General features: G+C 35.4%; 1 protein-coding gene across 1 annotated transcript in view; it reads left to right on the forward strand.

The window, feature by feature from the left end:
- Positions 1–1,178: 1,178 nt before the first annotated feature.
- LOC131692513 (protein lethal(3)malignant blood neoplasm 1) overlaps positions 1,179–13,714 on the forward strand; it is a 40,174-nt gene continuing 27,638 nt past the window's right edge. Inside the window, exon 1 of the mRNA XM_058979601.1 lies at positions 1,179–1,542. Within this exon, the coding sequence (XP_058835584.1) occupies positions 1,525–1,542 (18 nt within the window). The 5' untranslated portion in view covers positions 1,179–1,524. The remainder of the gene's footprint in view (positions 1,543–13,714) is intronic.

Genomic DNA, 13,714 nt, shown 5'->3' on the forward strand with positions numbered 1-13,714 from the left:
CATTTTGTTTCTATATCGAATTTTTTCATGTTTTTTGGGTTAGGGCGCCTCTACGGAATGTAATCTTCAAGATCGTTTGGTTTGCGACCTGTATCGTGCCTGCAGATGAGGTCGGTTTTCAAAACACCTTTCGCTGGAGCCGCTATTTTTGACACCTTGCACTCGAAAATTTTTATTTTATAGATGAAACCTTAATAAACATTTTGAAGAATAGCGCTTCTACTTCTTCAAAAAAAAATATCAAAAATTAGATACTTTTTGCACAATTATATAAGAGGACCCCCTTAAGATATCTATTTCGATTTGCATTTGTGATCAGAAATCAAATGTGACCGATTTAAACGAAGTGTCCCTATTCAAACTCGAGTGCCTATTCAGATGAGATTTTATTAAAATAATGTAAATAACAGCAGAGGACTCAATTCTCCTCAAATAAGTTATCTTGTGTGTCAAACAAGGCCAAAAGCGTAAAAACACTAGGTTCAACAAACATTGATCCGAAACGGAAATATAAAATTCGAGTGAAACAATATTCACAACAGAATTCAAAATAAGCACACTGGCTGACCCTAACCCTACCAAGGGTTGCACTTTGAAATCACAGCATAACTGACAGCATCGTCTACCACTGAGCTTCGCAATCACCGTGTCATTGGCTATCAAACTAAACGCATAGGCCTATAGCTAAAATACCGCTGAACATATGAAGAAACGTCGTCGTCGATCGCCAATCGACAATGCACCACCCAAACACAAACGAATCAATAAAGCGAATCTCATAAAACATCGCCAAATCAAGAAAAGCATAGTAAGCATGTGCTGTCTCTTCCACCAGCTCACGCGAATCTCGTCACCTCAATATCGCCAACCGCCCCGCGTCAACGATTCGATGGCCCGAGGGGTTGTATGTAAATTTATTTCTTGAATGAACCGACATGACACGGAGGAAAAGCCCTCGAAGTGAAGCCCATTTTCTTCGATGCTTCTATTCTCTCTGTGCCTTAAGAATCACCACTGCAGGGGAGATTAGGAGATGAAAACAGGGGGCGAGAATGGTCCCTCGAGCACGGCTGGGTGTTCGCGGGGATATCAGCAGCAGAATCATATTCCGTTTGATTGGAAGACGATGATCATTTTCCAAGCGGTTAGTATTCTTCTGCGGGCCGTCGTGGGGAAAAGTAGAAAACACTCTTGCCGTACCGGGGTTTCGTAAGTTCGTTTAGTCGGTGTTCGGTTTGTTCGAACGTTTCGTACTCGCTACCGTTGTTGGTGAAGGTGAAATTTGCGTAGTTTTAAATGAGAAAAACGATGTGATGTCCGGAAATTTTCTGCGATTGTTAATGAAAGTGTTCAAAAAATAAACATACTGTGATATTCATGCATCCTGCTGTGTTGTGGAAATAACGTTGTCGGATGAGATCATACCAACAACATTAAACATGACTGTTTAATAATTTGGCAAAATAGGTTTGCATTCTGGATACTCAATTTTAAACAGGTCATCGTGGAGATTATCATAGAAACATGAGCATTAAAATATTTGTAAGTATTTTTTTTTGCAATTTCAAAGTCTCATTGAATACAGTTATATACAATAACTTAACTGCGCTTTTCAGTTTATACCTACTCTTGACTATGCGTCGCCTTTGAAAAATTTTCGCTACGCAATTCACACTAAGGTATTATTATAATGGTTTGTCGTCTACCTAAGCGGGTTTGTCTCATCCCCAGATAAATCAGAAACTCGATAGCAGCAGCATTATAAATACTGTACATAATTTTCGAATACTGAAAATGAACGTGATTCATTTTTTTCAGTTTTATATTGTTTGGTCCCTGGAAAATTTCATTTTTCGTCTTATTTTATTGATTCTTTGATTTTCGTGTCCATTGTGTTAAGTTCCAGGACCCGCTGTTTTCATAACTATACGAAGACTTAAACATACAATTAATTATTTCTTGGAAGTAGATTGGTCTATTTTTCAACTATGTTCTAACACGTGGTAATACTTATGTAGTTTTTATTTTCGAAACCCAAATAACCGATGCTTTACATATACAAAACCCATTCAAGTTTCAATTTCCTTAAAAACGTGTAAGGCAGCTATGTACATATTTCATACCGGTACTCTGCAAAAAGGTGCATTTAAATTCAAATATGCTCAGTAAAAAGTCTAATGAAACACGCAGGATAGAATTTAAATACACTTTAGTATATTTAAATTCCATCCATCCATCCATCCACCAGTAAAAGTGCATTCAAATTCCATTTAAAGGATATCTTATAGTTTTGTTAAAAGAAAAGTAGTGTGGCATATGTGGGTCTTCTATACATTTACTACAATTATATAAAAACCACGTATGTAATGTGTTAACATTGAATTCTGCGTTGTTGGAAAGCTAAAGGTCATTACCGAAGTTATTTTCTGCGTAGAACCCGAATCCGGAGTTAGAATTGGTCCATCACGTGAGGCTTTTGAGATATTTTGGGTTATAAAAACAGGGTTTTAAATTCTACATTTGAGGTTATGTGCCGAATGCATACAATTTTACTGGTCTGTCTCTCCAGTTACATAATTTACCAATCCTACCCTTTAATTTAAGAGCTCAAGATTACAAAATATGTCCCTTCGGGCAGTGGTTCGTCACTAGTCCGACGTTGGACCGACATTGGTGCGAAGTCGGTCCGACATTGATTAGCACTGGTGGCTCCTCTTTTCAACCGAACAGTGATTCAGTTAAAAGCGTGTGTATTTAGTGTATTTAGTACAATGTAAGTGATTGAATCAGTATCATCGATGAATGAAACAGACACGAGTAGTCCTTAGTGGGTGCGCGACGTTAGGCATAAGTACGTTAGGCATACATACGTTAGGCATAAAAACGATAGGCATAATGGACGCTAGGCATAATGGATGTTAGGCATAATGGACGTTAGGCATAATGGACGATTGGCATAATATACGTTGGGCATAATGGACGATTGACATAATGTACGTTAGGCATAATGGACGACAGGCATAATTCACAAAAATATAAAAATAATCGCAAGGCTTTCGTTTTTATAGAGATTTCTCTTGTTTTTTTCAGATTAGCAAAAAAGGACGCTTTGCTATACCGTACCTTCGCATAACTTTAGCGAGAGACTCCAAAATGAAAAATACCATGTTAAATAACCCTTGCAAGTGTAATTTTTTTCTATTTTTTCTGTAGAGGAGATGAAGAAAATTTATTTAAGTGAACACCCAAGTAGCACGCTTTGTTACTGTATAGTATTTGCACCTCTCTTGGTAACAACTATGTTATGAAAAAAGCGCACTTTGTTTGTATGTTGTGCAACATGTTCCTAATTGCAGCAAAATGATGAAAACAATAGCTGTGCCATTTGTCGAGCACTAGGTGGTTGGACAGTTCTGTTTTTAGGATGGAATGGCAAACAAAGAGGCATTTGCAACTTGTTAGACTGTTTGTGCAAGTTAGCAAAGTTTCTGAATAGTTTCACACCTGTTATTGATGTTTGCATACTTAACACTATTGGCCAGCTCTATAGTTACATAGTTGCCCAATCAGTTTAAAAACCCGTGCAAATTATTTTCAAATATATCCAACAATAAAAAATATTGTGTAGCAGTTGTGCAACATTTAAAACTTTCAACGAGTTGCAATTGCTACTTGGGCAGTTTTGGTACTAGCTCATTTCAAGCGTCTTAGATTTATTACTAATACAGTTGCATACAAATATTTAAAAAAATGAACAGACATTAACTTTTGGATCCTATGGAAACTGGCAATGTGATGTACAGGATCAACATTAGGCTACGGATTCTACGTTTATGATGATACCTTTTTCGTTTCGGTAACTCGTCACAGTACAGGATTAAATTTTCTCTCATATCAAAGAGATTCCGTAGTTCTATTTGTGATGGTCTCGAGAATACAATCAGTGTGCTTAAGAATATGGGAAACAATCAATATAGAACCAGCAATATTCGTCTATTTATTGAATGAATAATAAAATGCATCATTCTTTCTTTCATAAGCTATTCTTCAAGGTTATGTATTTTTTCTTGGGGAATTTCATCTTGCATGCATGAAAAACTAATCTAAGTTAACATGCCCAACTTTTTGTAGTGTTCATAGAGTTCAAGAAACACGAAAAATTCGCTTTGAAAGATGCTTCTTTCGCAGTGCTGGAAGCTGCTCAATATTCACCTTCCGGTGCTCAACACAATTCTCCTAGAAAATTTTCAATATTCTATATGCTAGGAAAAGATAGTCGAAGCCGGTCCAAATTCATGCGTGTTATCAGTTTTCAACAATAATGGAAAATAATGAAGATATATCAAAATTTTATTTATCAACACTAACTGTAAATATCTCTGGTAGTACGGCTCCAGCAGAGTTATATCGGACTAATAGAAATAACTTCAGTTCTAAGTTCTAATAGTACCAGTTACTGGTCTTACTTGTTTTTTGAGTAAATTCTGCCTAAATCAAAAGTTTTAGCAGTTTAAAAATGTTGTTTACAAAAATAATGGGCATGAAGGGGTTGATGTGCGTTATTCATACGTTAACACAAAATAGATCGATTTTAAACAAGAGTATTAGCCTATTTTAGAGATGTGTAATTTTTGTATTCGTTCATTCGATATGCATTCGTTCTACATCTTTTATTTGAGTTAAGCTTTTTTAAGGTATTTACAATATAATAAAATGTTGATCGAGCTCTATCAGCTTCCAGAGTAATTCTACAACATCAAAAAATTTCAAACATTTGCGCTCTTACAACCCGATGCTGTCACCAACAAAAAGTTATTTTCGTAAAGGATACTTAAACATGATAATTTATGCCTAACGTCCATTATGCCAATCGTCTCTTATGCCAAACGTCTATTATGCCTAACGTATATTATGGCTAACGTCCATTATGCCAAACGTCTTTATGCCTAACGTCCATTATGCCTAACGTACGTATGCCAAACGTGCGTATGCCTAACGTATTTATGCCTAATGGGGTACACCCGTCCTTAGTGGCTTCCTTGAGGAATATAATTTACGTTTATGATCTTCACGCATGTCAAAAATTTTCCAAAGCGTGCATCAGATACATGTTGTCAAGAAGGAGCCCCTCTCCCCACCCCTTTACCATCAGGCCGGAGCCTCCTATGTTCATTTGATATTGAATCAAAATCGGTCAGAATTGATTCAAAGTAAACCCTTCATTCTCGCTGACTTCCACTCGAAATGTATATCCCCGAATTATTTTCTTTATTTTTTTGCCAGGTAGCGTATTCCTTTTCTTGTAATAAAGATTATTATATTGAATACAAGAAGGTTTTTTACACATTGCACAGCGGTTCAGAATGCAGATTTAGCAGGAATGTTGAGATTTTACACTTAGCCTTATTATATATTTGGAAAAATTTTCACAGTTTGTGAGCCCCATCTTCTGTCTAAAACAGCAGTTAGGGTGGTTCCAATTTTTTACTTTTTAATCATTCTAGAAGGAGTCATGGCTTTAGAAATACTTTCAGATATTTGGACGGAGAAAAGTTTGCCTTAATATACCGAACCTCTAGCTTCTGTCGTAGTAAAGTTATCTATACTTCTTACTAAAAATGAACTATTTCTTGAGTAAATTTTGGAAGATGTACAAAAATATGGTATTTGCCATTTTTCGGTGATCTATACTACAAAGCATGATATTTTATATGACAGCAACGGTATTTAATCATAAGTGCCCTAATCTAAGAACATGCTATTTGAAAAAGTTGTATTTTTATGTAAAAGTTCGCATAACTTTAAAACATAAAAAGTTTAGTAGTTGGGGAATAAGAACAAAATATGCAACCTAAAATAATCTTTAAGTTATCCACAGGATACTCTGCTGCAAAATAAAAACTACAAACCGTTTCTAAAGGAACACACTAAAGCTTACATTTAGATTTGTCGTACAACGGAAAGTAAGAAAGAAAGAGCTTGTGTGTCTTCAGCAAATTTTTCTAAAATGTGCTGTTCTACAACTTCATCGAAGACAGTCAAACTCTATCTCGAACCGTTAAATGGTTCAATTTTAAGTTTTGCTAAAAGTAGAAGCACCCTAGCTTCCGTTGAAACGAAAAGAAGGGCACTGCACAACAACTTTTCTAAACATATTGTAAGGCTAAGCTATTTAATTAAGCAAAAAATAAAAATTCCTGCTAAATTTACATTCTGGACCCTTGTGCATGGGCCACCTGTTACGGTTATTGATACCACGGGGAACTCGCTAAGTTCCTAAGCTAATATTACCTCTATTTTCCAGCGAACTCTTAACGGATCTTTGCAAATGAAATATATAATACTCCTGGTAACAATTGTGGTTTTATGATAGTTTTATAGCCACTGATAAAACTTAGATTGCACTTGTAGCGTGTTATAAAACTTCAACTGTTACTTGAGACATCCATTGACTGCTATTGAATTTCATTCCGTACTGACTTTTGGTTCCGGAGTTACAGCTTGGTTATTTCGGTCACATAGGAATTTCTCATATAAACCGGTACAATCGTGTTAATATCTCATAGGTTAAAAATCTATTGAAATTAACAACAAATTACTTCGATTCGCTGGCCTAGATCACTGATGGTCAATCAAATATTCATGAAATATTGTCTACTGTCCACTAACGATAATTCCGGAAGTCCGGGCATATTCCAGATTTAAAGCCAGCCAGGCGATGACTGAACCAATTCTCACTAAACTAGTCTCAAATATAAGGTATAATATGAAGTTGTCTGTTGCATCCCCCATCCATCCTTTCCCTCCTTCCTCTCACACCCCTCTCCAAATCTCACACCCCCTTTCTTAGACCAATTCCCGTCACCCACCCGTATAACCTTTATACAAAATATGTTAGGTTGTTTCCAACGCATCCTCTCCCTCCCAGTAATTATTCACCAACCCTCCCCCACAGAATTAGCTAATTGCCCAAATATTATATTTTTGTTTGTTTCAAGTGTGTCAGCGTGGATATGTTGCTCATCAGGTTCGTGGCAGTCGTGCACTCATATATACTTACCAAGTGTAATAAGAATGTAATTAGGGTGACCATATTGGGCGAGTAAAAACCCAGGACAGCCGAAACGAGAGTTCCTTCCCCCTGCCCCATTAGAGTATTTATGGTTTTGTTTCTCGTACTCTGCTTGAGAGTCAGTTTACCTTGGAGGCTACGTTGCAGTTATGGTTACGGTCACCCGCAACTGTGACTTGGAACATAATGAATAAACCACTAGGAGGATACAAACAGATTTTCAAATAGTCTATTGGCTCGACACACGAGCTTAACCTTCCGGCATTCACGTGAATGGCCGCTCATGCTCAAACGTAATTTTGCTGCCGCTTCGAAAGGTGTTGTACTACTGTAATACGGGAACATTGATCATTCTTTCTACAGTTTTTCGAATAACTTTCTTCAATTCAGGTAGATGCAACTGTTTGCATTTTTAAAACAAATACTGCTACCCATAGATTGAAAATGTATAAACTGTTTGATAATTTATTTCGTTTTACTATAAAAATAAAACAAATTTGTTATAAATTCTCAGTCGTTGTTTTCGGTATACTTTGATCAGCAAAATATGTGTATCGAAATAAGAAATACCGCTCCAAATGTTGTGTAAATTGCATATCTGCAGGCGATGTAATGGCCCGATATTGTGACAACGAGAGAGAACAAAATTGCCTAGAAGGATGCAGCTTACTTTTGTAGAACTTTTTCAGGAAATAATCTAAATTAAATAGTTAACAATAAAAATCTTGGATTTTGAAGTAGACTACTTCTTCGGTTTCTATATGGGGGTCCCTTTTTTAAAAATTTCCAATGAGATATTTTCCCAGACTCAAATGTGAATAACTTCCGTTATACTGATCGAAATCACTATATTTTTGCACTATCTGATCGGAAATATGTGCACGTATATTGATTCCGTAAAGTGTACGTCTACTACAGATACCGAAAATAATGTATTTTGTGAAAGTGGTAATTATCTGCGCTGATTGGTCCGTACAATTCAACCAAGCAGCAAGCGTTGGAAGGACTACCCCTTTGTTATCCAATGAACTTCGCCACGTATAAAAACGGCATATAAGAACAAATTCGTCAGTTTTCTTTCTGACCTCGTAGTAGCTGTTATGTATTGTGTCAGCTCAAGCTATTCGATTGGAATATATTTAATAAGTGCCGCCAGGCATCATTCCATCCAAAGATGCACAGGCGTGCCAGTTTCTTGCATACAATGATCAGCACACATCACAAAAAAAGCAGAACGCTCTTTTTTCGGATTTCAAGTGTGCGTGTGCGAAGGGATGGTTGGGTGCGAGAGACCCGTTTCCTTGCTCATTAATGATGTGTGGCGGGCTCAGATAAATTCGTCACTAAAGTGTGTTCTTTGGATAATTTTGCAAGCGGTACACAGTGGGACCAATCTAAAAAAGGTGGGACAAAACCTATTTGAGGCCTTAGATGTCATTTTAGAACCAGCATTTCTTCATATGATATGTTCACAATATTATTCTGCAACTTTTTAAATAGAATATTTTGTTGTTGGACTAAAGTAGAGTACCCGAGCAAAAAAATTTCAAATTTTTTTTTTAGAGGGTCGATGTCTTGGACAAAGTTGTAGAATATTATGTTTTGAATAACTTCTTCTAAGATACCACAGACATCAGACCTCAAATTTCAGGCAAAATTGTTGTTTTTTGAAAATATGATCAAAAAATCAGTTTTTCGATATTTCCATGCTAAAAACCTTAATTGATTAATTTAATATGTTCTACAAACTTGCAGAAAACACTAAAATACAACTTTTTGTTGAAGGAACTAATAACCTAAAATCAATATTTTGGCTTCTAAAACTATTTTTCACATAAATTTACTCTATTTTCATCAAAGATTTCTGTTTTTAGGTGCACTTTTGTGCAGCCAAACTTTGGCTATTCCGATACTCTATTATTCATAGAATAAAATTAATACTACATAGAAACAGGATATAGTTGGACGCGTTGTTTGGGTGACCATTCATGTACAACGGTTTATAACATAAAATGTGCTTATATTATTTTTAATTTATATACATTATTAGCTATTAACAATGTTTTATATTTTGTACGCACTTATAAGCATGTAGAACATATTGAGTTGATCAATTAAGATTTCAATATGGAAATGTGAAAAAATAATATAAAATTTAAATTTAAACTGCCAAAGAACAACGATTTCGGATTAAAGAAATAAATCTACAGTATGTATAAGGTAGTTTCAACAAAAATGTTCGAAATTGAATAATATACAACTTTGCTGAAGTCCTCAACCATCTTAAAAAATAGAAATCAATTATATTGTGAATATTTTTCCACACACTTAGGTTCTATATATCTAAGGATAATAATAGATATTATTCTACTTTTATGAATTTGTAGAACTAATATTATTGGTTAAACTAAAGTAGAAATCCCGAACTAAATAAATCAAATTTTGTTTAAATGGTTGAGGTCTTCAGCAAAATTGTTAAATATTGTATTTGGAACAATTCTGTTGAAAATACCATTTATTTATTTTTTGAGCCGAAATCGTTGTTCTTTGCCAGTTTAAATTCAAAATTTATATCATTTTTTTCACTTTTTCATATTGTAACCGTAATTGATCAACTCAATATGTTCTATATGCTTGTAAATGCATACAAAATGTAAGATTTTGTTAATAGCAAATAATGTATATACATTAAAAATAATATAGACACATTTTATGTTATAAACCGTCGTACATGAATGGTCACCCAAACAATGCGTCCAACTATATCCTGTTTCTATGTAGTATGAGTTTTATTCTACGAATAATAGGGTATCGGAATAGCCAAAGTTTGGCTGCACAAAAGTGCACCTAAAAACAGAAATCTTTGATGAAAATAGAGTAAATTTATATGAAAAATAGTTTTAGAAGCCAAAATATTGATTTTAGGTTATTAGTTCCTTCAACAAAAAGTTGTATTTTAGTGTTTTCTGCAAGTTTATAGAACATATTAAATTAATCAATTAAGGTTTTTAACATGGAAATATCGAAAAACTGATTTTTTGATCATATTTTCAAAAAACAACAATTTTGCCTGAAATTTGAGGTCTGATGTCTGTGGTATCTTAGAAGAAGTTATTCAAAACATAATATTCTACAACTTTGTCGAAGACATCGACCCTCTAAAAAAAAAATTTGAAATTTTTTTGCTCGGGTACTCTACTTTAGTCCAACAACAAAATATTCTATTTAAAAAGTTGCAGAATAATGATTTGAACATATCATACGAAGAAATGCCGGTTCTAAAATGACATCTAAGGCCTCAAATAGGTTTTGTCCCACCTTTTTTGGATTGGTCCCACTGTGCGGTAGTGCGATTGACGATTTGATTAGCATTGGTTGTTGTGTTGTGTGAAAGAGATGATATGATATTGGATACTGATATAATATGTTTCTGCTGATGATTTGATACTTGGGGCAAACTGGGGCAACTTTTTACATATCATCTTATATGCTGCTAAAAACATAGTTTTATAGCGATCCGTAGAACCAGATTAATTGTATAACTGCTGCATTTATGATGGGATTTGTACATCCACATTAAGACCGGTCTATTTTATGTTCGGCTAAATGATTTTATTTGATTTTTTTAGTGTCCTGGCACTACTTTCGTTGTCGGTTATTATCATACGTGGCAATTGCAGGGTTATTGCGAAAACTCCACGCTAATAAACCTGCTTGGTGAAGGTTTGAACATATTATGTATAGGGCATTCGCCTTAACTCTCTAATACTGACATTCCACGCGCAAATACCCTTCTGCTGGCTCTTAACTGTAGAGTGAGTTCAATTTACAGTAAGTCCAAAAACTATTTGTTATCCGATTTGATCCGATTAAACCTAACATTTGAATTTTGCCACACATGTGTCTCGGGTGCACGTTTGAAATTTTCGAGGTGTGACCAAGATTCCATTTGCATAAACGCATCGCAAGTGATTTATGTGAATGTAATGCAAGCGTATGTAGTGGTAGATGGGGTAAAATACACCCTTAGAAAATATAATCATAACTTATCTATAAACCATCAATTCGGAGAATTTAATTAATGATATAATTTAGGCAACATTTTACTCTGAAATCACAATCGTTTTGCAAAATATTCAGAAACATGCAAATTATTTAATTTTTAAAAATCATTCTAAATTGCTCTGAGGCTCTGAAAAATAGGCTGGACAAAACGCACCTGTGAGGGAGTAAAATGCACCACAACAACCGGGCTTATTGCATCACAACAAATATCAAAAAAGCTGATTTTAAGGCAACCATGCAGAAGATAATAAAAATTGCAGCACTCGAATTAACAGCCAGTGTATTCTACTTCACTTCGATTATATCTCTGACATTACCTACCCATCTTTTTTTTTGCTTTATACTGGAAACGTCAGCCTGATCTGGACGAAAAGCTGAAATTTCAGTCATGGCCGGATATAGTGCTATCAGGTTCTTCGAAATCTAAAGAATACTTAAAGCCAGAAAAGGTCACAAAAGGAACAAATTCAACTGGTAGAACTTCAAACAGGGAATCAGAATATTCGATGCTAAATCTCGTTGGATACCCATTTCGTGGGTTTTTATGCGCAATTTATGCGCACGCCCGGCACAAAGTAGAAACGCAAGGAATACGAATTTGAAGTCAGGAATTATGGGAAATATGAAAACATGAATGACGAAGCTTCCCTAATAAAAGATTTCACAAATATCAACAGGGATTGAAAAACGGCTAAAATCACGCTAGTACGTACTTTTGAGATATATCAGTGCTCCAATAATGGCCTTGTAAATAATTTCATTTTTGGTGAAGAATAGATCGATCATGACGCCATGATTGTCGCCAGAGAGACTAGGACAACAGCGAAATAATTAGGGTTCTCCCAGATATAAAGAGACAATCGAATTCATTTTTGCATTTAGTAGTCTCGTCTACAATTGCATTATCATCTCGTCACGCCGTCTAAACACCACAGAAAAACTTACAAAAACGTTCTCGTCATTCCAATGCTCATAAATCGCCATGTTCAGTAAGCATTTATCATCTCACCAATCTGGTAGGTACAGTGGCATTAAACGACTATAGCTTCCAAACCATAGTACATAAAATGTCACCAACTTTGGCGCGATATGTGGCTATTTGGTTGACTTGTACGGACGTTAGGAACAAAGTGGCCGATGTGCCGCAATCGTGATCATTTGAAGATGTGCAGCGGAGACCGAGCTCGTGATAAGGCGCGGGCCTAACAAGCGCTGCTACATCCCGAGCAGAGCGTTAATTGATATTGTAAGTTGCAGCTGTAAAGATTCTTCACATGTGCTTCCCAAGGACTTTGAGAAGCTAACCAGCCTGTGAAATAGGAACTATATTCGATTGCAGGTTGTTGATCAAATCCTGCATATTGAAAAAGCACATTTAAAAAAAAAAAAACGTTGTACACCTCTCTTACACAACTTCGTAGGTAATTTTTGTTTATATAACTGCTTGCATATGGTTTATTTAAGTTATTTAAAATAGATCATAAGGGAATATTTCCTATACTAAAAGTGATGCTTATTAGTACAACATACACATTCGTGACATCGAAATTAAATTAAAGTATCACTTTGAACACGATTAATTCACTCATAAACACTCGCATAAACGAAGTGAACATAAAAACTATAATTCATCAGGCTTCAAACTTTGTAGTTAAATGAAGACATAATAGTGATGAAATATTTTTCGCAGTCGGTGTCCCATTCAATCGATTCCAATGTACTTTATTTCGCACTTCATCGCTAGTTAGCTATCGTAAATCATGTATGACCGCCATCATCGAACTTGTTGCTCGTGTGAATAATGATCCAGCGGGTAAATCTTTGAATAGCTAACGATTGATTATCATGAATTCACAATGTTTTCAATGAATCTAATATTGTTGTCATAGTACTGTGAGTGGATAATTGAATTGCCTTATTAATTCAGTATAGCATCTTTTTTACGCGACTTTCTAATTGAAATCATTAATCATTAAGGTCATACCGCTTTGGTGCCTTATCTACGTAAGGATGCGTATTGAGTTGTCTTCAGAAAAGTTGTTGATTATATTAATCGTACGATCAATCAGGTTTGAAAAAGTGTTTATTCTACAACCTGATCAATGCCTATGAAGATTGCCAGTAGAAATGATTCATAACTGTATCATCAATATTTGTCATTCCAATTTGGCCTATGTTTAAACACGTCTTAGTTTAAAAGCTTATAAATCAACAAACATAAAAATCAACAACCTCGTGTGCTTGTGGCGTCACCGCAATTCGATGCCATTTCGCGTCCATAAATATCAGCAGGCAAAAAAAACCAAACTGATGTAGGTGCCTTATCAAATTTATTAGCAAGCCGCGAATTACTTCATAGATCTCGGTTCCTGTACAGTAGAACCGTTTATTTGACAATATGCTAATGTCACGACTGTACATGTTTGTCCAAACACTTGAGGGCATTATTCACCATGATGCAGTGCGCTTCTGTACAGCGTCCTACAGCGATCGTCTACGATCGTCTTCAGGCAAACAAGCTCAAATGGACCGTGCTACTGCTAAGAGTGATGTAGATAGACTACACAATGGGACCAA

The sequence above is a fragment of the Topomyia yanbarensis genome, chromosome 3 (assembly GCF_030247195.1).
Source record: "Topomyia yanbarensis strain Yona2022 chromosome 3, ASM3024719v1, whole genome shotgun sequence".
Lineage (NCBI taxonomy): Eukaryota > Metazoa > Arthropoda > Insecta > Diptera > Culicidae > Topomyia > Topomyia yanbarensis.